The sequence below is a fragment of the Martes martes genome (genome assembly GCF_963455335.1).
Source record: "Martes martes genome assembly, chromosome: 4".
In the NCBI taxonomy this organism is placed as follows: domain Eukaryota; kingdom Metazoa; phylum Chordata; class Mammalia; order Carnivora; family Mustelidae; genus Martes; species Martes martes.
This window is the reverse complement of record NC_137891.1, coordinates 185415517-185442573: the sequence shown is the minus strand read 5'-3', so window position 1 is coordinate 185442573 and position 27057 is coordinate 185415517. Positions and strand designations below refer to the sequence as shown.

At 40.1% G+C, this 27057-nt stretch overlaps 1 protein-coding gene across 1 annotated transcript in view; it reads right to left on the bottom strand.

Annotated features, from left to right (window-relative positions):
• RERE (arginine-glutamic acid dipeptide repeats) overlaps positions 1 to 27057 on the bottom strand; it is a 308722-nt gene that overhangs the window by 117244 nt on the left and 164421 nt on the right. Inside the window, exon 8 of the mRNA XM_080801487.1 lies at positions 4691 to 4739. Within this exon, the coding sequence (XP_080657613.1) occupies positions 4691 to 4739 (49 nt within the window). The remainder of the gene's footprint in view (positions 1 to 4690; positions 4740 to 27057) is intronic.

The window sequence follows — 27057 nt, the reverse complement described above, 5'->3', positions numbered from 1 at the left end:
GAAAACATAAAAAAAGACACAAAATTGGAGTTGATATTACAAACGCACTTGAACTAAATGATGGGGTCAGAAATCAGACTGCGGCAGCTTCAGGAGGAGCAGACTGCTCTGAAGGGAAAGAAAGGAGCTTCCAGAGAGCAGCGAGATGCTGCATGGTGATATGAACTGTGATGGCAGACGCAGCAGTCTACATGAGATATGAACAGTTCACCCTATGTCAAGTGTACCTCAATAAAACTTTTTTTTTAAGTATCTGAACGACAGTGCTCAACAACCAAGATTGTGAATCACCTCTGGGTCAGAGATCTAAATACCCCTAGCAGGTTCTCACCCTCACTCCGCTGGGGCAGAGCAGGAGTCAGCAGGTACTATGACTACCACAACCTTCAGAGGCCTAGAAAGCCAACCATGTGCAAAACAGCATGAACGCGGACATTTCAGTCGCATAGTTTCAACTAAGGGCTACAGTTAAAAAGTTCCAGTGTCCACAGAAACCAGGCAAAAAAATTAATTGAAGCAAGAAGGGGATAAGGCAGCACTATCCAATAGAAATAAAATGAGAGCTACATATTTCATTTTAAACATTCTAGTATCCTTATGAGGTAAAACGTTACCTCCCAGGTTGGCCTAGTCACATTTCAAGTGTTCTTAGCCATCTGTGCCTGTGGCTCCTGTCCTGGGCGCACAGGTATCAGATGCTAAGCAGTGAAGGGAACCAGGGTATAATGGAGAGAGCACTGCCCTGTCCAGGGAAAGCAACTAAGCAGGGACGAGAACTAGTACTTGTATATCCCCTGATTTTTTTCCCCCAAAGTCCAGAAATTTTGACTTTTTAAAACAATCTTGTGGCAAAGCATAACATTAGTAAACCATGTGGTCCTAGGGCTCCAGCCTGCCTCACAGGAGATCTCTGATTCCTCTAAATGTGTATCAAGTGCTGACTTTCTCAGAACAAGGGTGCTCTTCTTTAATTTAGTACTGACTTTTATAACATTTAATTGGGTGCTTCAATGAGATCTGCTTAAGACACAGTGCCATACTGGAATGAAATTTAAAACTCAACAGATGTTCACATCAAAGAGCCTTTTCTGACATTTGTACAGAGTTCTGCTCCCCCAGCACCAAGTATGGTACCTAGTGTAGTAGCGCTCCAATGGCTATTTGTTAAATTAAAAAGTACTATTATTTTGGGAGAGAACAAATCCCCCTGGTCAAGAGAAAAATAAGCTGGAAATACAGTCAGAGAGTTCACAGAAAAAGAAATGCAAATGGCTCTTAAAGATAAGAAAACATGGTCAAACTTGCTGATAAGAAAAACGCAAATCAGCAGCATTGCGATACCATTTCTCATCTATGAGAATGACAAAAATCCCGAAGTGCGACAATATACAAGGCTGTTGTATTAGCACCTGCATGAGTTGCTAGCACAAATGCAAAAACGGTACAATCTCCATGGAAGGGCATTTTGTAATGCCCTCACATTTCCAGGTGCACTTGCCCTTTACGCCAGCCATCCCCCTTCTGGGAATATTCCAAAGATACATTGACAAAAGTATAAAAATCTGTGTGCTCAGGCCATTCACTACAGCATTACTTATAACAGCACATGACTGGAATCAACTTAAATGCCCAAAAACAGGAACTGGAGGAATAAACTGTCCCAGGCCTGCAACGGAGCTCCGTGAATTAGCAGAAGTTAGTGAGGAGGAGCTCTACATCCTGCTTTGGAGGGAACAGCAGGATACATTGCTAAAAGTTAAAAGAAAGTTGGTAAAAGTGTGTGTATCATGCTATCACTTGCCTAAGATCAGAGGGTTGGGGACTAAAAATAAGAAGAATAAATCAAAACCTTAAAAAAAACAAAAACAAGGGCACCTGGGTGACTCAGTGGGTTAAGGCTCTGCCTTCGGCTCAGGTCATGATCTCAGGGTCCTGGGATCGAGTCCCTCATTGGGCTTTCTGCTCAGCGGGGAGACTGCTTCCCTTCCTCTCTCTCTGCCTGCCCCTCTACCTACTTGTGATCTCTCTCTGCCAAATAAATAAAAATCTTTAAAACAAACAAACAAACAAAACAACAACAACAACAATTATCCATCAGGGAGAAGGAAAATGTGAAGAGGACAAAGACAGTAGACTTTTTTGAGCACACTTCTTCCTTCGTATGTTTGACTTTGGAGCTATGTGAGTAACTTTACATAATTATAAAAGCAAAATAAAGTTTAAAGAACAACAATCTCTTAAAAACCCTAAAGCAAAGTGAAATAAATGCCCTAGCTATATATTGAGTTCGTTCCTCTCTAGGAGTTATTTCAACTAACTTTAAAACACATTATTAATTTGCTTATAAAGCCCTAGTGGGATATTTTCTAAGACCAAAAAAATTTTAATAGTAAGCTGTTTTTAATAACCATATTGTTTGTAGCACTCTAAGTACTATTATTCTGCACTATTATATATGTATTACGGGATTAAAGCAAATGAATATTTATATTGGAGTCATTTGGAAATGGGATTTGAGACTTGGGGAAAAGATACAGATACAAAAGGAAAGAAAGATAGGATTAAATATAAAACCCAGACAAAAATTTGAATTGAAATTAAAAAGAATCTACAATATATTTTATCTTCAAAAAAAGGGGGGAGGGCATATTTTCTAATCTGTTCCCTGAAAAGGCCTAGAAATAGTAACCAACTGGGTAACAATGAACACCCCATACCCAGTCAAAAAATGTCACTCCCCAATAAAACAATAAGGGCTCCTATGAGAAAAGTTTAATTCTAGATCAAGGAAATACACAAGATGAGACATTAAAATCATGTCATACCAGTTAAAAGAATCCTATCCAAAATGCCCGGGGGTCTGCTCAGTCAAAAGGACACAAGATGGCAGGAAGAAGCATCCTACCAGTCCCAAACGGATAATTTAATCATCAGTAAGAATAAGGACAACTGGTTAGCAGATAACAAATAATTTAAAATCCACTGGTGACTGCTGGAAGGTGTTGAGAAACCAACCTAATATTTTTTTGAAAACTGGTGAACAGAAGGAAGGAACGGAGCATTCACCCTGCCTTTCCCAAGTGATTCTGATAATCAAATAGGTAGTGGTAAAGGGAAAGCTTCCTTTATTCACCTAATAAATGAAGGAATGACTGAACTAGAATATCACCATTTTAAAGGGTAGATCTAACTAATAAGCCGCCGCTGCAAATCAGCATTGCGAGGACACATATACCTCCTCGTGGACATATACCGCACGACCCAGGCCAGGGGCAGAGAACTAAACTAGGATGATATTCAACTTCCAGATTTAACTACTAATTTTCAAGGTATGCCAAGGATAAAGGAACAAGTTTAATTACACATAAAGATGAAATCAGCCAAATCCAGACTATGGGACAACTGACTGGACGAAACACTCCCCTTCTTCAATACATACATTGAAAGAAGGGGAAAAATGAGAACAATATATGAATTAAAAGAGATTTAAGAGGGGCGCCTGGGTGGCTCAGTGGGTTAAAGCCTCTGCCTTCGGCTCAGGTCATGACCCCAGGGTCCTGGGATTGAGCCCTGCATCGGGCTCTCTGCTCAGCGGGGAACCTACTTCCCTTCCTCTCTCTCTCTCTGCCTCTCTGCCAACTTGTGATCCCTGTCTGTCAAATAAATAAATAAATAAAATCTTCTTAAAAAATAAAAGAGATTTAAGAGATGTATTAACCAATTGCAATGCATGGCTCTTAATTAGATTCCAATCTGAATATAAAAAAAAAAAAAGAGGGAAATCTAGACTAAGGGGGTACTTAAGAAATTGCTAATTTTTATTAGGTGTTACATATTATAATTTTTTTGGAAAGAGCTCTTACCTTTGGGATATTACAAGTAAAATGACAGATTTGTGATTCATTTCAAAATAATGGTTAGAGAGGTATGAAGGAGAATAAATGAAACAAGTCTGACCATAATTTGGTACGTGTGAAAGCTGACTAATAAGGATAAGGGGATTTATTTTACTATTCTTTTTTGATTTTCACATATGTTAATATCGTACCTAATTCAAAAAATTAAAATTTTAATAAGGAAAATATTGCCAATCCATAAACAAGTTGTTATATTTGGTGCTCCAAAACATTTCTTTTTTAAAATAAAACCTAATAAATATATTTAAAATCTGATATAAAATAAATGAAAGTATAAAAGAATGTAAGCATAATAAATCTGTTCCTTTCCAAGAGTTTAAGCATCTTTTACTTAAGAACCACTTTTTTCGGGGTACCTGAGTGGCTCAGTCGTTAATCATCTGCCTTTGGCTCAGGTCATGATCCTGGGGTTGCCAAGGGCATGGGGAAGGGAAACGGAGAATTAGTGTTCTACGGGAACAGAGTTTCAGTCTGGGAAGATAAGAAAGCTCTGGGGGTAGATGGTGGTGATGGTTGCACGGCGATATGAATATACTTAAAATCAATGAACTGTACACTTAAAATGTTTAGAATGGTAAATTTTACATTATATGTATCTTATAATAATTTTTTAAAAGTATGCAATGATCAGGGGGAAAAAAAGCCAACCCTGCATTTATATAAAATTCCCTAAAGCTTAACAATGATTCTAAGTTGCTGCTTAACAGAATAAAGGGCCAGCAGAATAATAAGAAATAAAACCCTACTGGAAAAGCTACTAAAATCTGCTTTACCTGATGGCTAGGACCAACACGAATTTCTCCCTGGGTGCTGTTCAGTCTCCTGTCACGAAAAGAGCAGATCAGATTAGCGCATACAGTTCTGGCATCAACATTCACACATTGTTTTCAAGGCAAATAATTTATTTGAAATAAATGAGGGATAACCCAGGAAGAATTAAGTTCCCCACTATTTCTAGTGTTGTCTTGTACATGCATACTCTCCCACCCTCCCTACACATCTCTAAAATCTCTTTCCTCTAAAAACCCCCTTCCTGCCACTTCCTGTCCTGACTCCCCATACCATTGCTCCTTCAGACCTCAGAGAGGTACATTCTGACAGTACAACCCCAGGAGAGGTTTCTTCTTTTCAAAACATTTCACATGCCCTACTGTAAACTTTATTAAAAAATAAACAAGAGAACTACGGTTCCTAGCACACACACTGGGTCATTCATTCATTCAACAAATATTTATTAAGTACCCAATATACACTCAAAACTGTTCTAGGTGTTGGAGATAAAGTAATGAGCAACAGCACGCCCCTGCCTTATTAGAACTTATATTCTTATCTGGGTATAAAACAAAGAAACAAATAGATCGGATGATAAAAGGGCCAAAGAACTAAGGAGATGGTGAATGATGAACCATTTTCACAGTTCTTTACACACGATAGTCAGAAAAGGCCTTTGTGGGGGGAGGGGGAGAATGGCAGAGGGAAAGGTAGAGAGAGGATCACAAGCAGACTCCATGCCCAGGAAAGAGCCCAATAAGGGGCTTGATCTCACGACCCCAAGACCATGACCTGAGTCAAAATCAAGGGTTGGGCACCCAACTGACTGAGCCATCCACGCACACCCCAGAAAAGGCCTTCATAATAAAGGGGGGGAAAAAAAAAGCAGAGATGAAAAAGATGTGTGGGAATGAACCCAGAAGGTCTAGGAGGTGGAAGAATTTGTCTTGTTGCTGTGTTATGTCATTCCCACTGTACTTGCAAAGCTCACCCTCTCTTGCTTCAAATTCTAGCCATCCCAGGTTCCTTTAGAAGCCACCACTTCCGTAAAGCCTTTCCTGATCTCCTTCCCATTTCACCCTACAACTCCCCAAAGTGTGTGCTGCCTTCCCCTTATGCTCCTTCACAAAATGCTTATGGACCGTTTTGATCCAGCCTTGCACAGGGTGCTCACTGGTATATGGTGACGGACAAAGAAATACAGTCCCTGCCCTCCCGGGGCTCCATTCCCAACTCCTGGTTACCCTCAACTCTGAGTCATGACTAACTGTAGGCGGTCTCAGGCCACACTTCCCGTGCCCAGGGACAAGTCTGTTGTGTTGCGGAGCCACCTTTGAATTTCCAGCAGTGCCAAGGGTGGCTGGTGGACTTCACTGTGCCGCAGAGTAGAATGGAGCCAGCAAAGGACCAGAGATGCTGCACGGTCTCATGTTTGTCCTCCACGAGAGTTGATAACCCCAGTGTTCATGTGTAAGGTTGTTAAAATGAATTCTGGAAAATGATTATTTCCTTCTTCTTTTGACCCAACAATTTCTCTCATGAAAAGTCTTACTTGGGGAAAGTGGGCAGTAGATATAACGAAGGGAGAAGACTCAGAAGGGAAAGGTATGTACCAGTTCGTAAGGAGCTCACACTCCAACTACCCAGGAAGTATTATCCACCCCCAAAACACCAGAAGAGGTCCTATCAGTACACTGGTAAGCATAAAACATCTCAGGAGAAACAATATAAAAATGCCAAGGAAAATGATCAAAATTAGACAGGCTTCACAGGGAGAAAACAGTGCATGCAATAGTTAATTTCCAAAGAAATTAATGTGAAGGGGAGCACATAAGCAGGACAAAACATGACTACTCTAGAGGGAATCAAACCCTGCACAGTGGGAGAAAAGGCTGTGCAAGTACTGTCTGTAATATACACAGCACCTCCATTTCCCCACTAGGGGAACGACATGTTGAAACACAAGTCAAAAGATGGACCGTGCTAGCAGGTTGACGTAGGAAGGGCATGCTGTTTTAGGAGGTCTGAGAAGAATCAAACAGGCCAGCAGCCTATTTTGATCATGAATACTTTAAGAAAAACAAGCAGTATTACTGACCATTTCCCTTCCAACTCATCCCTTTCTGTTTCATAACCAGGTATGAGCAAACTAGCTGCCAAAAGCTCTCCCCTGTATTTCTAGTTTCCAAATGCTCGCCTGCCTACAAGCAGGTCTAGCCAAAATGTGTCATCAAAGGCTTCAGCTGCAGCCCATCCAGTAACTTGTGCCCACAGCTCATCTTCCAGGCTCTTCTAGAAGCTCTATGCTATGCCAAGGTTCTCAAGTGGATGCCTACGAAAGCATTTCCCCATCACTGCTACACACGCACTGTGAAGTCCTTGATAATTCTAGAACAAACATTCCTGGTCTGTTTTTATTTTAATCTTCTTCCTTTTTTATTTTTTGTTTCTTCTTTTAATATTTTCATATGCCAATATTATCATATTTAGCACAAAAATGTGCCAACATAACAAAACAAATGCTAAATATCTTATATCCCACTAGTTTGCATAAAATAAGTTAATAATTATTACCAATAATAATTACACAACTGACACAAACAAGTATACTGAAAATCTTAAGAGCCTAAATTGGAAATGGTTTCTCTCATTTTTTGTTTCTGTCAATGACGGGTACTAACAAGGTTCGTAGTGTAAAAAGCCCAAAATAAAACAACCTTTGAAAATTTAAAAATCAGTTTTTATAACAAAATTATTTCTTAACCATATCCAATTTTAAATATCAAGGTTTCTTATAGCAAGAAATACAACAAAATTATTTTTGAGGATTAGGATCCAAGGTAAGCAGACTATGGCACTGGCCTACCATTTCCAGGAACTCCTGAATATAGAATAAATGGTAGAAATGTGTTTTAGGTCCAAGATAAAAAGAGGCAGATAGCAACATGCCCCTTTAGAGAGAACTGGATGCATCTGAGAGAAAAACTGTCAGCATATGAAATGAAGATGGCAGACAAGAAGTAAGCTTTGTGGGAATAGCCAGTATCCAGCCACATCGGCAATCCACTGGACAATCCCCGTCCCCCCTCCTTCTTCTGACAGCAGCCAAACTCCACATTAAACTACATGTTCCTTGGGGCGCCTGGGTGAGTCAGTTGTTAAGCATCTGCCTTCAGCTCAGGTCATGGACCCAGGGTCCTGGGTTCAAGCCCTGCATCTGGCTCCCTGCTAGGCGGAAAGCCTGCTTTTCCCTCTCCCACTGCCCCTCTGCTCGTGTTCCCTCTCTTGCTGTCTCTCTCGCTCTGTCAAATAAATAAATAAAATCTTTAAAAACAAAACAAAGCAAAAACACCATGTTCCTCCCCTGCTGCCTCACTGCCCCCTTCTTCTTGCATGCTCCTCTTGTGGTCCAAACCGCCCTATCAGAGGATGATACTCTGCTATGACTCATTCGGACATTTCCTACCTCACCACCCACTACGGGACAATAGACTTCTAAAGCACAAGCACTGATACCCATCTTGTGTGTCCCCCAGAATCTAATACACTACACCTGCCTTTACACATTTAGGACAAATGTAAAGTTCCTTAGTAGCAAGAATACTTCTAGATTACCGAATCTAAAAAACCTAACAAAAATCACCAGGAATTACTATTTAAATGCAGTATCAACAGCCTGTGGAAAACACTCTTAATAAAATCACATGCTGACTAGCACATATTTCCTTTTACTTAACATAGCAGTTCCCAAACTTTGGTCTCAAAAATTCTTTATGGTCTTTAAATTACTGAGCATTCTAAAGAAGTTAGATTTTTGAGAAATTCCCCCCCCCCCAAAATTGTTTTTAAATAGCAATAAGCCTATTACATATTAACATGTATAACTTATTTTTATGAAAAATAATTGTATTGAGGGGTGCCTGGGTGGCTCAGTGGGTTAAGCCTCTGCCTTCGGCCCAGGTCGTGATCTTGGGGTCCTGGGATCGAGCTCCACATCAGGCTCTCTGCTCTGCGGGGAGCCTGCTTCCCCTCTCTCTCTGCCTGCTGCTCTGCCTACTTGTGATCTCTCTCCCTCTGTCAAATAAATAAATAAATAAATAGATAAATAAATAAAAATCTTTAAAAGAAAAAGGAAAAGATAAGGAAAAACAACTATTTAAACCAGAAAAAAAAATTCAATGAAAACAGAGGCACTGTTTACATTTTTGCAAATATAATATAGGACTTAATAGAAGACAGCCAGATTCTCATATGTGCTTCTACATGCAATCTGTTGCAATAAGTTATTTTATTTTTTTTAAGAGAAGATTTTATTTATTTATTTGAGAGAGACAGAGACAGTGCAAGCAGGTGGAGGGGCAGAGGAAGATGGAGAGAGTCTCAAGCAGACTCCTCACTGAACACAGAGCCTGACATGCAGCTGGATCCCACAACCCTGAGATCATGACCTGAGCTGAATCAAGAGTCAGATGCTTAACCTACTGAGCCCCCAGGTGCCCAGCAACATGTTAGTTTAGTTAGAGTATTGAAGAAAAACCTAGCCTCACAAAGATAGTAACTGGGAATGGGAAGAATATTTTAAGATTTTACTTAGTTATTTGACAGACAGAAATCACAAGTAGGCAGAGAGGCAGGCAGAGAGAGAGAGGAGGAAGCAGGCTCCCCGCTGAGCAGAGAGCCCGATGCGGAGCTCGATCTCAGGACCCTGGGATCATGACCGGAGCCGAAGGCAGAGGCTTTAACCCACTGAGCCAGCCAGGTGCCCCTGGGAAGAATATTTTAATAGTCTTTTTGGCAATTATGGATATTATTTTGGATACTACCCCAAAACTCGACAAAGCGGTCATTTCTTAATGTTTTTTACCACACTACAAATCTAAAACCTCATCTATTATCTTTCTGGACTTTTTTACATTAAAAATCCATTAGTCTGTCTTGGCTCTTCAATGGGTCCTCCTATCTGGACGTGATTTTTGTAATGTCATGTATAAGTCAGATGGAAAATATTGGATTCAGGTTTATCCTTCAATTAGTAACAATGACAGTTAGCATGTAAATATTTCCTATTGTTCTAGGTGCTCTGCAGTCTCATTTCTATGTATTCATTTAATTCATATTTTGATATTAATGGAAGCATTAACAGTGACAGTCCCAGAAATATAGAGCTTATTGCATCTTATATGTGAAACAACACAGCTGCTGAAGAGGTTTCTGCTTGTAGTACAGTGTTGATTAATTAAATAACTAGGTCTGGGCAAAAACGGGATGGCCACCAATTAAGGAAGGAAAATCCAAACCAAGGACAGTGTGTATCCCAGTGAGGTTGGATAAAGGACACTACATACAAAATAAGAAATCAAAGATGAAGGTCATGTCCCAGGATAATGCAGGACAGATCTATATACACCCTTGTCCCTACCTCAGTGTTTTCAGGACATTATCTTAAATTTAGATACCTGCAGTCGTGTGACAAACACCAGCAAAATAATAATACTAGTTATCACTTACTAAGTATTATTCGTGCCAGTTATGTATTATTATTCTTGTGACAACCCTATGAAGCAGTATCTCCACTTTATAGATAATAATGCCAGTACTAATTGTAGTATTAATAAAGAAACATATACGGTGAACATTTACTATGTATCAGGCGTTTTAAGTTTAAGCAAATTCCAAATATTTTCTTCTCTAATCTTAAGGATGACCCTATATGGAAGATGCTATTATTACTTCTTCACGTAAGGAAACTGAAAATGAGAGAGAGTTATGAAACTGCCCAAGATTACACAGCTAACAAGGGGAAAGAAAAAACCAGGATTCAAACTCAAGTTTAGTTGACTCCAAAGTCAGAGCTCCTACATGGCAGAGAGATTAAGCTACTGAACCAAAATAATGTAATCACTAATAGAACAAGTATGAGAAATCATATCCTTGTCTTCATTTCAAGCATCAAAGAATTATCAAAAAGAGTTTTAGTTTGAAAATAAGGTTAAAAGAGAAAACCTACAGGGGAGCCCAGGTGGCTCAGTCAGTTAAGCATCTGACTCCTGATTTCAGCTCAGGTCATGGTCTCAGGGTAGTGACATTAATCCCCAAATTGGGCTCTGTGCTGAGTGTGGAGCTTGGAGCCTGCTCAAGATTCTCTCTCTCCTTCTCCCTCTGACCCCCACGGCCCCAACCTCACAAGTACATATTCTCTTTCCTTCTCTAAAAAAAATTTTTAGTCAGAAAACCTATCAAAGTTAAGGGTCAATTTATATAACATGGTTAAAATAACAAAATTATAGAAACAGAGAACAGATTAGTAGTTGCCAGGTGTTAGAAACGGGGGATGGGTAGGGAGGTGAGGGAGCAAGAGGTCTGTATGTTAACGGAACAGATATGACGATGGCAGTGGTCACATAAAGCTACACTGACTGACTACACACACACACATTTTACTAATGTCATATCCAGGTTCTGATGTTACACTAGAGTTATACACAAATGGGGAAAGTGAATGAAGCGTATATAGGAGCAGTGTGTAGTAACTTCTGACTTCCTATGAATCTAAAAAATTAAAAGTTTTTAAAAGGTCAAAAAAGTTCGTTGGCTGAGTGATGTATTACAGACAGAATGGAGAGAAGAAAGCTAGACATGAGAAAAGCTAATTAAATGGCCCTAAGATTCCCCTAAGATGTACTGTAGACAGCTGAACAAGTAACAGAAGAAAGAATGCCACAGTTAAGGAGAAAAGACATTCAAGGAACTAAGTCAAGTCACATAAATTCTTTTTTTCCTGATTTACTAAGGATTCTGGCTTGAAGTCATCCTTTTTGAGACATCCCTGTGACTCATACTTTAAAAAAAAAAAAAATGGACACCATCCTCACCAGCAAGGACGAATGTCTCTGTGAGCTTAATGTAAATAATATATGTTTTTCAAAACAGCTGAGGTTCAGTCCCCATTATTCGACAAATCTTCGCTTTGGACTATGAAAATACAGTCAGTCCCAGAAGCGAAATTACAACAATAATGGCAAATCATTATGTTTATTCCTTGAGCATTGGAAGAAAGAAAGAAAGAAAGAAGAGAGAAAGAAAGAAAAAGAAAGAAAGAAAGAAATTCACTGTATATGAAATCTGATACAAAAGAAATCCATGTAACAAAGCAGTATCCATGGCAACTACAACTTAATATTTCAGTCCTCTTCAGCTGCAGTGGATTAAATAAAATGACAAGATGTTCCCTTTGAAAAGTAACCTGTTACCATGGAAACGTTTTAGTCTAAGAAGTAAACAGGGAATGGACAGAAAGGGGCAGGAAGCCTGTAACTGAATATCAAAAAGGGAGAAGCATCCACGCAAAGGAGATGAGAGAGCCGGCTAGCCAGATGCAGGCTGGGAGAGGCAAGTGTCTGTGAAGGAACATTCACTAAAGACGTGCAAATAGCTCGAAAAGAGTGTGGCAACTGCTTACAACAAGGACCTGTGTCTACAGGGGAGGAAGAAGGACAAGAGCACAGGATCCAGGGGAGGAGACATGAGCTGGCAGAACAGAGGCCCGGCACAGGCAGCTGGCATGGGTTCCCACCCTCACCCCAGACCTGGTCCCCAATCCAAGCCCAGAATATCACAGCAGTGTGACCTACAGCCCGTTCCCAAAAGGCCTGAACTGCATAGCTCTCCAGTGGGACCCCTTCTTTGTGGCTGGTGTCATGCATGAATGAAATCACTATGCAATCTTCCTTTACCTTTTCTTCAGATCACCGACTCAGAGAAGAGGTAATTCTTACCTTTTCCATAAGCTGTTCAGTTGAGCAGGAAGACGGACATGAAATCAATACAAAGAAGATTCTAGAAATTCTACTACTCACTAGCTCATTCAGAAAGTGATCACAGAAATGGACTATGGGTCCAGAATGAAACAAAACAAATTTTAGAAAAACTGAAAGGCAATTTATCAGAATCACTTAAAAAAAAAAAAAAGATTTTATTTATTTGAGAGAGAAAGCAAGAGAGAAAAGTGAGTGAGAACAGGAGGTGAGGGGCAGAGGGAGAAAGTAGACTCCCTCTGAGCAGGGAGCCTGATCAGGATCATGACCTGAGCCAAAAGCAGATGCTTAACCGACTGGGCCATTCAGGCACCACCAGAATCACTCTTTTTAAAGAAGGGTTGTGGGCAGGAGTGAAAGCAAGGATGATAAGAAGGAAATCTAGAATAGCATGCTGGGTTTCTCAGATTTCTCCAGCATGAACGCACATTTCCAAAGCAGTCTTGTCTTTAAAAAAATTTTTAAAGATTTTATTTATCTGACAGAGGGAGACACAGCAAGAGAGTGAATAGAAGCAGGGGGAATGGGAGAGGGAGAAGCAGGCCCCCCACTGACCAGGGAGCCGATGTGGGACTCAATCCCCAGACTCTGGGATCACGACCTGACCTGAAGGCAGACACTTAACGACTGAGCCACACAGGCGCCCCTGTCTTAAAAATTTTTTTAAACATATACTTATTTATTTTAGAGACAGAGAGTGAGCGTGGGGGCTGGCAGAGAGGGAGAGAGAATGAGAATCAGCAGACTGATGCAGAGCTCACTGGCACAAGCCTGAGATCATGACCTGAGTTGAAATCAAGGGTCAGACATTCAACCAACTGAGCCACCCAGGAGCCCAAACCCCACCCCAAAGCAGGCTTCAACAAGCCTGAACTGTCTTTAAAGCCTGACACAGTATCTTAAAAACCCATGTAAACTTTGTATTCTATCGACAATATATTCCCATTCGTTTTAAGAGGAAACAATTCCCTAAACCTGATTAAAATCACTGTGCTTTGTATACCCTATTGTATTGTGTACCCTATGCACAGAGTACCCTATCGGATGTCCCAAGACTCCAGCAGCCCGCTCCTGGGAGGGAGGAGATGTGACACACACCGCAGCAGATGCTTAAGCACAAGGGAAGAGCACAGAGTTCAGAATCACATGAGCCTGGATTAAAATCTCAGTAACAAAGTTTTATTAGTTTAAATGTGTCTTGAGGACACAATTCAATGTCTCATCTAGGAGATGACACTCATGATGACCGGTTAGCAAACTTGTTATAAAAATAAAAGATGATCTACAGGGAGAAGCGGCACCAGCCTGCTGCACAGTAGCCCCTGCTATTATTAGCTTTAAGTACTGGCAACCGACACCACCACAAGCTAATTCCTCTACCAGGAATTCCCAAAGCACCACCTACCTCTTCTCAACCCTTACCACGGGAGTGATTTTTTATTTATTTGGCATGATTTTATATTTATTTTGTGTAATTATTTCCTCCAATGTCCTGACCTTAAACTGAAAGTACCATGCAAGTAAGGGACCAAGTCTGTTTTTACTTCTGCGTTATATCCGAGGGCCCACTGGCACTCACTAAATATATTCTAAATGAATAAATAACTCCAGTATTTTAATTCAGCTGTTGTTTAGCCATAGGTAGCAACTAAGCACTTTGGTACAAAATTAAATCAAGCCACCTGTGATAGAAGGCTAACCCTCCTGCCCAGCAGAAAGGATATTCTGAATGAATATTGATTTATCAGAAGAGAGAGAGAAAGAAAGAAACCCATCAACAGTTGAAAGAGTTAATGTTTCAAGTTCATACACAAATGCAAAGGTTAAGACAGAAACTCTTCGAAATCCTGAATCATGATTCTACATTTTCCCTGATGGAAAGTTCCTTAGAGGCCATGTGATCTCATCTTCGAGCTTAACAGAAGGAACCAAGGCCTGAGGAGATAAAGGTGCTCTTTCAAGGGGTGAGTTAATTATGGAGGAGTCCAGGCCACAGACGTAGCTCTCCTTTCACAGAGTACTCCCTAGATATGAGTCAGAGTCCAGAACTAAGAATTTAGGCATTGGCTGAGGAAAAAGAAGAGATTTCATGCTGACAATAAGATGCAGTAAATATGGTCTCTATACAACGTATGTAACATCAGGGGGAAAAATGGTAAAAAAAAAAAAAAAAAAAAAACAAAACAAAACAAAAAAAAAACAACCATAACAAAAACCAAACCAACATATGAGAAAGGATCTCGTTTCAAAGCAGTAATCACAGCCCAACACAAAGCTGTACATACATAAAGATTTAGAAAACAGACTTATTATTTTAATCCTACTGTGACTGAAATAATTTATAATGCAGCAGTATTTGAAGATTAAGCCAATCTGAACAAAAATATTGCTGGCTTTCTACATACCAAAATCAAACTTTATAAAACCAGAAATGTAACATCCCCAGAAAAAGAGGGACATTGGACTCCAAGTATGTCTTCAATGCATGTGTGAATGTCTCTTTGTTCCCAGTGGGAAGTCTCTGGGAAATACTATGAAAAACATGACCATCGCCTTATGCCTCTTCACGGTGGTGGTGTGAGAATGGGAGGAGGAGAGGGAGGAGGTGAGGGCAGGGAGGAAGAACACAGAAACATTCATACACACACACACACACACACACACACACACACACACCCATCAGGGAAGTAAGAAAAGAAAGACGTTTAATGCTGAACACACTGAACGTTTTACTTGACATGGAAGTAAAGCCTCTTTAAAAATTTTTTTTCAGGAAATATAAAGAAAAATATAAAACACCCAAAGGGCAAGAGAAGAAAGGAGATCAATAAATGATGTTTAAACATACTGGTCACTAATTTAATTACCATAATTTCCAACACAACTCCTGAGGCTGTCTTATGTAGACTCACCAAAAACTAAAGATGTTGTTGAGATAACCGTACCTACATGAGATTGTAGACTTGGCCTTTAAATTAGTAACAACAATACGCTGAGTAATTAAGTGCCAGATAGTTTATACTGTTTTCACCCCATCTTTGTAACTGTGAGAAATTATATTTATTTTATTGGAGATATGGTCCATGAGAAAATGAAAATTAAGAGAAGTGAAGAAACTCACCCAATGTCACTAATTAGGTGGCATTGAACCAGACCATCTAACTCTAAATCTAGTCTTTTCTCTTACAATAAATGCCACTCATTTATTCAACATATTTATGCCAAAGGCCCATTGGCAGGCACTCTAAAAGAAACTAAGGCTATAAGCACAGATGTAGCCCCACAGCCCAGAAGACAAATAGTCACAAATAAATGTATAATTCAAAGAACTTTGATAGAAATAATGTCTATTTGTCTTAACTGAATGAAAATGAGATGCTGTAGCTTAGAACCAAAGTATCAAAAATACACAACATGAGAATAGAATAATTTTCTTTCAGAACTGCTTTAAATATGTTCAGGAACCCTTACCCCCCCCCATCACAAACTGCTCAATACGGATCATCATGAGTTTGGGAGGAGACTCATGAATGCACACAAACTCATGAATTTCATTATTTCACATCTCCCTTTAGCCTGTATTTTCTATTTTCTCTCTCATTCTGGAGGACTTTTTTTTTTTTTTTTAATGGCTTTAGAATAAATGCTTCTCTGGTGGAAAGATAGCTCAGTTTAGGGGCACCTAAGTGGCTCAGTGGGTTAAACCTCTGCCTTCGGCTCAGGTCATGCTCTCAGGGTCCTGGGATTGAGCCCCGCATTGGGTTCTCTGCTCAGCAGGGAGCCTGCTTCCCCCGCCCCACCTGCCTCTCTGCCTACTTGTGATCTCTGTCAAATAAATAAATAAAATCTTTTAAAAAAAAGAAAGAAAGAAGGAAAGATAGCTCAGTTTAGTAATGACCAGAAGTAAAGTGGAAAATGAAAAACAAATTCAGAAGGAGAAAGGTTCAGAAACAATGAACAACTTGGAGAATCACAGACATGGCGAACATTAGGTCTTAGGTATACCAGAGTCTTCCAAACACACCAGACCAGAACCTAGGAAGTGATCCAAAAATGGAGCTATGTTACTAGCAGATTCACAGGCTCTGAAAAATTTATGTTTTACGTAGGAGGAACCCTTTAAATGTAAGCCTCACCCCTTGGATCCTGATTCAAGATTCTAATATAATGAGAAGGAAAGCTAATAAAGGATACTATTTAGATGACTAGTGAACTTTCACTTCTATGTTCTTCTGGAAACATAGGCTGTCCATATTCACCAACATTTCCTGATACTCTGAGGTACAACAGGAAGGGAGTGATAAGACAAAATGAAACTAATAAGCATCTTTCCAATGTCCAAGCTCTGAAGACCCTGGACAACTTCCCCAGCCAAGAGAATAACCGCCCATGAGCTGTTCCTTACCTCTACCACCACCAGACAAGCACAGGAGCCCTGGAACAAGAGATAGCTGGTCAAGAAATAACATTCCAAAAATGCTTTCCCAAGACCAGGAAATACAGAACAAATGCACACTATACAGGGAACAGCTCTTGTGACTTACTTCAGCCGATCTGAAACACAGGATCTGACTCTACACAGCCAGCAGTGGTCACTGCTAGTCCTCACCACCGAAACAGGTGGCCGCATACAAGCTCACAAGTGCGCATCGGTATTGGGCCAGGCCAGCAAGCCAGACCAGCAAGAGGAAACTGCCCAGAGCTTCCTAGTCCACTTTTAAATATAAAAAAAGTTGAAGAAGTGAAGGCCCTACAAAAGAAAGGCAGTCCACAACTGTTTTCTGGACAAGTACTGTCCTGACTCAAATGAGGACTTTCTGAAACAAGTCTGGAGTGTTAAGTGCCTCTGGGCCCAGATCCTCTTGTCTGGAGAGACAGTAATTTTAGACTGAAAAGAGAAAAGCAGAAAGGAAGAGTATTCACAGAAAGGAAGAGCATTCGATCGAAATGGAGTGATAAAGACAAGTTCCACATTCACATTAAACAACGAAGAGCTTATGCTCAGAATCTCTCCCCCTATCACCGATGTCCCATCCATTTCCTCACTATCCTATGAGCACTTTTCAGCTGCACTTTCTTCCACATCACATGCCTCCACTTCCAACCTCACAAATACACAAAACTTAACTGTCACTTCAAAATTTTTTCCAACTTTCATCAGAAGAAAAAAGGGGAGAGAAAACAGAGAGTAACAACTAATACAATTCACCAACTTCACTTACCATATACTTGAGTAAGAACTGAACTTGTCCTAACCCTGAGCATTATGACTGGCTCCCTACGTTAACCATAGTAAGAGCCATCTGTCTGAGGCCTGGCTTCAAACACGACACACAAAAAGTGTGATTCCCCCACAAGGAAAAGGCTAGTGCCGGGCCCATCAAGCAGTGGGTGCGGAACCTGGCCTGCTCAGGGCTTCCACCTCCTCCAGCATCAACTCCTCTTTTTACTCCTCTCCTACAGAACGTATAAGTCACACAACAAAATACATATACACCACAAATGCCATCTTCTGCTAAAACAAACAAAATAAATAAAATACCTGGAACCTTAACTTCTATCACAAATGTCACTGCATGCAATTTTTTTCTTGTCATTTCCCATAAACTCTAAAAATGGATCGTTTCCTCTTGAAACAACAGAAATTGATGTGACACACAACCTTTTACTTCTCTTAAAAAAAAATTTTTTTTAAGGTGATAATGCTGCGACCAGGGTCCACAACTACTTCCTGTATATGTCATATTCTCTATTTCATCTTCAGACTTCAGAAACAGATCACAAGAAACATAATTTTGCTCTGGCAAACAGGCTCTCAATCAAAACAAGTTCCACCCACCTTCAAAGCAACCAATAGCTGCCCACCTACCACCCTTCCTAAAACATCCAAACAGAGCTGCTCTGGGGCCCAGGCATTCCCTGCCAGCCACACGGCAACGGAGCAGCCGGCACGTCTGTTCTGCAGGTGCTTGAAGGCAAACAAGCTCAGCACCAGGCACCCATGCAGGACTCGGGTTAAAGCTGTACCCGGAGAGGAAAGGCGAAGGGAAAGGGGAAAGGGACAGGGACAGCTGGGATCCACAACGTCTCCGTTTGCTTAATGCATCTCCGGGCAGACCCCATTCTTAGCTGATTTCACGCTTCCCAACACCACCTACATGGCCAGCCAGGGCTGAATTAAAGGCTCGTAAGAACATGCACTATGAATGATGAAATGATTCATAAACATCTTCAGAAGTGAGAAAGAGCAGCAAAAACCATCACTGTTTCGGTGAGGCCAGAGGAAGATAGCCTACCTGCAGGGGCTGAATGGCTCATCCATGACTAACAGAGGCTCTGGTGAGTCTAGCTGCAGCCCTGAACCTCTACTTACTGGTAAAACTCTGCCCTTTTCTACTCTAACAACTCAAAATGGAGGCACATGCAGTCTGAGAGACCTCATAGAGCTTTCACTGAGCTTGTGCTATGACCTAAGCCTTCACGCAGAACGCAGAAACTTCCCCCTCACACTGACAGGACTGAGCATGTGCTGTGACCCTCCCTCATCCATACACTGTCTCTCAACGCAATCAATCTCAACCCTGCTGTTTCCGTAAATAAAGCCCAGCCAACAGACTCTGCAGCTTCTCCCTGCATACCAAGCTAGTGTGCAGGGAAGTGGGGCCTTAGAAAGGGGATCCGAGACAGCCAACACCCAGGAACTCAGCAAGCCACACCATCCGTTGAGAGGCTTCAGAGAACAGCCCTGCTCTGACAAGACAACAGCAAGTTTTGTCTTGGGGCGGGGGGTGGTAATTGTGATTTTATATAGCAAGATCTTCAAGAAGGAATAAAATCAAAAGATACAGGTATGAATGACCATACACAGGATGAACAGAAACGACAGCACATTTACAAACACAGCAGTAGCTACTTGAGGGGAACAACCCCACAAATTTCGTTTTGAAAACTCTGTGAACATTTGGGAAAAGGCCACACAAACAATTCTGGCAAAGCTGTGGAGTTCTGGGTATTGTCCCAGCTACAAATGCACTGTAGACAGTATAGAAAGCAGAGTATCTAAAGAACACGTTATTCTATGCAAAGAGCTTAATCTCTCTTAAATAAGAAGCTCTAAAATCGCCTAAATAATAAATAAAAACATTTCTCAAAGAAATACTAATCCAGTCAGGCATGTCTAGCTTGAAAAATGTACATCTAATACTAACAAGGGCAGCAAAGTTGAAATCAAGAGGTCAAAGAACATGCCACAAACACCCGTGCATCTAAAAATCTCATCTGAGATCTCATGATTCAAAGTTATAGGCAATTCTTTTTTTTTTTTAAAGATTCTATTTATTAATTTGACACACAGAGAGAGAGTAAGTGCACAAGCAAGGGGAGCAGCAGCAGGAGAGGGAGGAGCAGGCTCTCCGCTGGGCAGGGAGCCCGACGAAGGGCTCCATCCCAGGACCCCGGGATCATGACCTGAGCCAAAGGCAGACGCTTAACCGACTGAGCCACCCAGGCGCCCCAAGGCAATTCTTTATAGCACTGACCATGAAGCTAAATTCATTTGAAATTTAGTCAGAAAATATTTCTAAAGCCACATCAGCAAGGCCATCCCATGCCAGTCATACTGAGTGCTGTGAAGTATTCATATTGTCCACAGCACCGGCCAAGACATTTTCTGTTAAAATCTTTAGAAACACACTTTATGCCTCTTCCCACAACCTCCACCTCCAACAAAAAGGCAAAGTGGGCTGTCAGCCATGTAAGACAGCCTAGTTTGGGATGTGTATGCAAGCACAGTTTTCCATTTGCAAACTAAGAGACGATTCTATGTATGATTATTTAGTTAAAATTAAAAAAGGAAAATTAGGGTGGCTCAGTGGGTTAAAGCCTCTGCCTTCGGCTCGGGTCATGATCCCGGGGTCCTGGGATTGAGCCCCACATAGGGCTCTCTGCTCAGCAGAGAGCCTGCTTCCCCCCCACCCCTCTCTGCTTGCCTCTCTGCCTGCTCGTCATCTCTGTCAAATAAATAAATAAAATCTTTAAAAAAAAAAAGGAAAATTAGACCATGAAACTCCCAAAAATGTATAAAGGACAAGACAGAGTAGGAAAGAGCAGTGCTAATTGTGTTTCCCACAAATATAACAGTGTGAAGGAATTAAAAACCTGCTTAAGAGAGTGCTCTGTGTCCTCAAGAGCCCTAAAATAAATATAGGATCCATTCCATTTCTTTATTACTCCTGTTTTGGCTATCAAATAAACTAAATTCTGGGACTATGATTAAAAAACTCTCATCATACTGAAAATGTCATTTATACAATACAAGAAATGTCAAATACATTTAAAGAAGTTTTGCTTTTGACCCAGCACCTGAAGCAAGGATCCACAGCTTGGAAGACCACTTTCCTTATTAGTACAAATAACATGTCCGCAGACGTGTGCGACCAAAAACAGTCTGAAGAAAAAGACTCTCTCAAACAAAAGCAACTGAATCGCCTAGAAGCCAAATAGCACAAATACAAAGTATTTCCTTCAAAAGTGCATTTCTCAAAACTACCAAATCGCATAGAAAATGCTCCATTGGAGAAATAAACATAAAATAATAATTGAATAAATTCATCATTATTCTGAAAAACCTCAAGAGCTGTTCCATGAAATATAGCATAAAAATGGTTATTATGATAGCAATTCAAGAAGTGTAAACTATAATTTTGACCCCACCAAATACCCTGAGTGACGCTACGGGCAAGCCACCAAAACCCTACAACCTTTTCTCCGAACACTGGGTCCCGTGGTGGCCCCGGCCTCTTTCAACACCCTCTTGGTTGTCTTTCGTGACACTCACCTCATAGCGGCCTCCGCAAGCCACCCGGGCAGAACCCCCCGCCCTGCCTCTCAGTGGTGGCACACTCCAGGGCTCACCTCACCGTGCAGTTCTCTTCTCTTGCACGTGCAGAATTCACCCACTCACCCAGAAGCCCAGCCAGAAACTCTCTGGAGAGACCTCCCTACTGGGAACAGCTGGGAAACCTCAGAGAACTTCATTCTCCTCTTGCCGCCCCCTAACTCACGTCAGCTTTTCCTGGGGTGCCTCACCTCTCTTAAAAAGATGATAAGCTCTTTGGGGGCAAGGACAGTATCAAAATCATCTTTACTGAAACTATCCAAATCTCTTCTTTTGTACCTCAAAAAAAAAAAAAATCTGATACACTGAGAATGACAAAATAACACTTAAGATAGTCATTCCCTGGCAGAACTTACAAAACCTAAATCTAACAATGAGGAAACATCAAACACAAACTGAAGGATATTCAACAAAACTGACTTCTAACTCTTCAAAAATGTTAATGCCATGACAAAAGAAAAAAAGCTAAGAGACATGTTGTGAAAACAAAGAGAAGCAAGGTGTATTAAAGATATCAAACAACTAAATGCCAACGCATGATCACAGGGAGAAAGCACCCTAAAGGTCAGTATTAGAAAAACTAGCAAAATCTAAACATGGACTGTATTAGATGAAACGGTATTTTATCAATGTCACCTTCCCTGATTTTGCTAGCCATATCAGGATTATGTAAGAGAATGTGCTGAAAGACTGAGGGAGAGAGAAGCTTGATGCTGCACCTCACTCCTAAACAGTTCAGGGAAGGAGAACAGAACAATGAAGCAAAGAGGGTTAATACAGAGAATAACTCAGCAAAAACAGAAATAATAAGGCAAATCTATATTAAATTTAAAAAGATATATAATATACAAAATAAAATCAGTAAGATAAATTAATCAAGCAAATATTACAAAGTGGTAACAACTGGTAAACTGCGTGAAAGATACATATAAGAGTTACACGTAGTGACATCATAACTCTTAAGTTATATACATAAAATACTTAAAATGATACACACACACACACACATATATAAGACACCTACTTGTACTGGTTAGCCTTCAATCATCAGTCCTCACGGAGTCTAAAGACTGGACACATGACTGGCAACAAGTGACCTGCCAGGCTATCAGCTTCCATGGTGCTGTTAACCCCCAGACTGAATCACTTAACACCCAACTGAGTTCAATCCAACCTTAGACTCTGAGGTCAGCTCTCCTCAGAGAAAATCGAGGTGCCCTGAAACCTAGTGATTTGGTAATTAAGTAAGCCAGTGGGCCATTTTAACATAAATTCCAATTCTAGAAATGGGCTGTTTCCATTGAGCAAGTCCTATCTTATACTGAGGACAACCCTGTGACTCTACTCAGTACTTCCAAGCCCCTGAGACCTGGGCTTTGATTTCTCCAGTTGTCCTGACCACTAGATGTCTGCTTACCGCTGTTGACTCTCCGCCTAGACCTCATTCCTGCCACACTTCCCTGCCAGCTGGCTGCCTGCAGGGATAGGCACACACAACTTGCACAGAGGCTGCCCATGTGCTTCCTTCTGTGGCCTCTAATGCTAGGTCTTCCCTAAAGTCCTGTGATCCCAAGTACTCCTACACTGTCTTCTGATCTTAGACCTCCCTCTCTCCTCCGATTCATCCCTTAGCAGACAACAGATGAAGGATTAACATTTTTTAATAGATTAAAGGGGAGCTTAGAGGGTAAAATGAATATACTACATTAATGGGTTCTTTCTAAAATTAAAAAGGTTTATTACATAAAAACTGACTGAAAAACCATTTTGTTCACTGTTATAGTTTTTCATAAGCAGAAAATCTGTTTCTCAAATATAAAGAACTATAACATGCAAGTTTCCTAGGTTTTATTTTAAAGAGTTTTTTACTCACTAGAAATAGAAAAATGTTTAAAATGCTTAATTTACTAGCAACAAACTGTAAAGCAAAAGCAGCAACAAAAAGTTAACCTTCAGGCAACTCTAGAGAAAAACACTTGTTGGGAAAAAAAATATTCTATTTGACTTTTAATTAGTACTAACTTCACATCAAGAGAAGGGAAGCATTTAGAAACAGCATGCTTTAATATTATTTTCTAACTGTCCCTCATGTTGTGAACATGGAGCTGAGTGTTATACAGACCGCTCCGATTTCCAACAAACATGCTGGTTTATCCTATCAGTTCTATCTGTTCACACGCTTTCTCAGAGTCTCTATGGCAAAAACTATTATACCATATTATCAAAGGTTCACTTCTTCATCCCCAATTCTCACACATTTTCTTGTCTTAATGGACATGGGATTCCAATTTTTTTCTGAAATTAGAGAGATACTTCCAACACTCTGCCTTTAAGTATAGTGCTTATTGTAGATTTCTGTTTATTCAGTCACAAGAGGGCAGTTTCATTCTACAGTTACTTTGGTAAGAGTTCCCGGCCCCAAAAGGACTAGCTGTTGACGTTCAACAACTGTTTTCTCAACATCAAGATGTGTATATAGTTCTTCTTCATCATGTTAAAGTGGTAAGCTATATTAATAGCTTTAAACCCAATTTGGGAAGTGTTCTATAAACCCAATTTGGGTAAGTAGATTTTTCATGCTTTGCCAGATTCCATTTTCTGTTATTTTATTTAAACATCTTACATGCATGTTCCTAAGTAAAACTGACCTATAAATTTTACTTTTTAATCTGGTTTTGGTATAAAAGTTTAACTAGCTTCATAAAATGACTCAGGGAACCTACACCGTCTCTCTCTGTTCCCTCGAACACTGGCAGAATTTACCTATAAAGGTAAAAATTTCTTTTTATTTTTTGTCTAATGAGAAGAAAAGGAAATGTCTTGCACAAATTATGAAAATGCCTTTAAAGGAAGAAGGCATGCTTTTTTTTTTTTTTTTAAACCTACTTCTTCCTTCTACCAGCGTGAAATTTGGGTATCACAGCTACCATTCCCCTGACACCTTGAGTACGAGGTAAAAACTGAAGTTAAGGATAGGTCCCTGGTGGTTGCGGAGCCCCACACACACCTAGGATTGCTTCTTCTTGAACTCTGCTTACATGAGAGGGAAATAAAGGTCCTATTTTGTTTCAGTCTGTTATACTGCCTCTGATAGTTCTAGCATTGAAATTCTCAGGCGTACGTCAACTCAAGTTGATGGCAAATGGTTTTTAACAGTGCATTTGGCATTCAAAGATATACTATCTGCAGGTATCCTAAAAGTTCTTGAATGAGAGTATTCCTCTTGGAGGCTCAATGACCCAAGACCAATTTTTACATTGTCTTCTCACTCTAGAGTTCTCCGTTTTTTAAGAATGCAAATTCATGTCCCAACTGTCATGGGGGGCAAAGCCCAAAGTTATTAATTATAAGGGAAATTCTCCCTCTATTCCTCCCTCTTCTTTTCTATGCTTAGAGTACCAGTCCCAAATAGGTTTCGCTATCATTTTCCTCTAATTCTGGATATATCACCTAGCTGACCCTTTCACTGAAGAACAGACCTTTGATGGCCCTGACTTGATAGAGGGCTCTCAGTTCCAATTCCCTAACCCCCTGAGAACAAGACCCCATCTCCTATACCTGGTGGGTGTTAAAGGCAAGACCCTTTGGTTAAGGAGACAGTAACTATCCCCATCTCCTCTGATGAAGGATCAGCTTAATGCTTTACCTGACAGTTTCTCTTAATTCCTAGAAGTTCAGCTCTGCATTTAGAAGTTCTGTTATATTTTATTCGACATTGGTAGATGTTTCCTGGCAAAGCATTTTTGAAATTATCAAATCTGATTTTTTGTCCTATCTGATTCAAGTTCTTATGTCAAAAAAAAAAAAAAAAGTTCTTATATCCTCAGTTGGGCTGCACTTCCAAATACACATGCACTCTCAACTGTTTCCAACATTTGCCATCTGACATGAACCTTGTGAGAGTTCAAATGTGATGGCAGCTCCAGCTTCTTGTCCTCAATAGCTCACAAATACCATGAGCTATGATGAATGGAAAAGACAACTTTACTGAACCAGAAACAGATTTTGAAATGTCTGGAATCCAAATTAACTGAAATAAAGGAGATCTAGATTATTACTGAAGTATAAAGATTTATGTTGAAAAAAGATGGTCACGATGTTACTTAGAATAACTGAATACTAGAAAACCATAAATGTTCAACAAGATGGGAACAGATAATTGAGACATCCACATGATCGTAGATAAAGTGTTCATTACAAATGTTTGTGTAAAATGTTTAATGTTCATAATAAAAGAAAATGAATAGAGGAATGCATAATTATATGTACATTATGTGTAAACGATATTTTAATTATGATCTTAACACATACACATACACCTATACACACATGCATGTAGATGTAAACTGAAGGGGAAAAACACAAACATGGATTATACAATTATCTTCATTTCAGTCTGCTTCTTTAACTTTTGTATTTGTCAAGTTATTCTCTAGTGAACACGTATTTTTCTCTTCATTAGAATGCTGCAAGTTATTTTCCAACACAGCCAGAAGAAACTGAGGTTGTATACGAGTCAATCTATGATAAAATCATCAATGTTCAGAACACAGGCTTTGAGTCAAATAGGCCTGGGGTTTCCTGTTTAGTAACTGTATGTCTTAGGCAATTCTTTAATATAATGCCAATTTTCTCATTTGTAAAATACAGGTAATGCCAACCTCACTGAGCTTTTATGGGAACTGAACAATAAAGCACAGAGTAAGCATTCACTGTGCCAAGTAGTAGTTGTTGTCCCCTGGGTCCTGAAAAGAAGATGTTACAAATTTGATTCTTTGAGGTCATGCTTTAAGAAATACCAGAAGCTAAATCTACTAAAGATACAGTTCAAGATACCAAAACTTATCCATGTGGGGGAGAGAGCAAAGTCAGTGATAGGAAACTGAAGTAAAGATATTAAGGATTATGAAATAAGGTTTCTCACTCTTAAAGATGAGAATTACAAATAAGGAAAAAACTAACAGGAACCCTTTGGTATTGGATTAGATGTGAAGAATTGGGTATGAATGCATGGACACACACTGATACAGAAATTCAGATGTGAAAGTTTGCATTCTCTCCCTCCTCCCCACCGGAGGCAACCTAGCCGTTTACTCAGAGGCCTGACAGCAGTGATACAAAGTAATGACCACACCCAAGTATCATTCTCCAAAATCTAGGACAATTTTGACCTAAAAACGAGTAATAATAGTAAGAGGTTATATGAACAACTGAATAAAATAGGAAGCCATTAATCCACCTAGTTGTAAATAAATAAATACAAGTTTTCATGGGAAGAGGCTATCTACACACACAGTCTCAAAGCAACCTTCCACAAAATGGTCATTAGTTAGAAAAGGAAAAAGAGAGGGGCACCTGGGTGGCTCAGTGGGTTGGGCCTCTGCCTGCAGCCCAGGTCATGATCTCAGGGTCCTGGGATCCAGTCCTGCATCCGGCTCTCTGCTAGGCAGGGAGCCTGCTTCCCTCTTACTCTCTGCCTGCCTCTCTGCCTACTTGTGATCTCTCTCTCTCTACTTGTGATCTCTCTCTCTGTCAAATAAATAAATAAAATCTTAAAAAAAAAAAAAAAGGAGAAAGAGAAATTCTACAATTGCACAGTCTGGCAAAGAGCACCTTACTCAACTGATTAAAGTAAACATTACCAACATGAGACAAATTA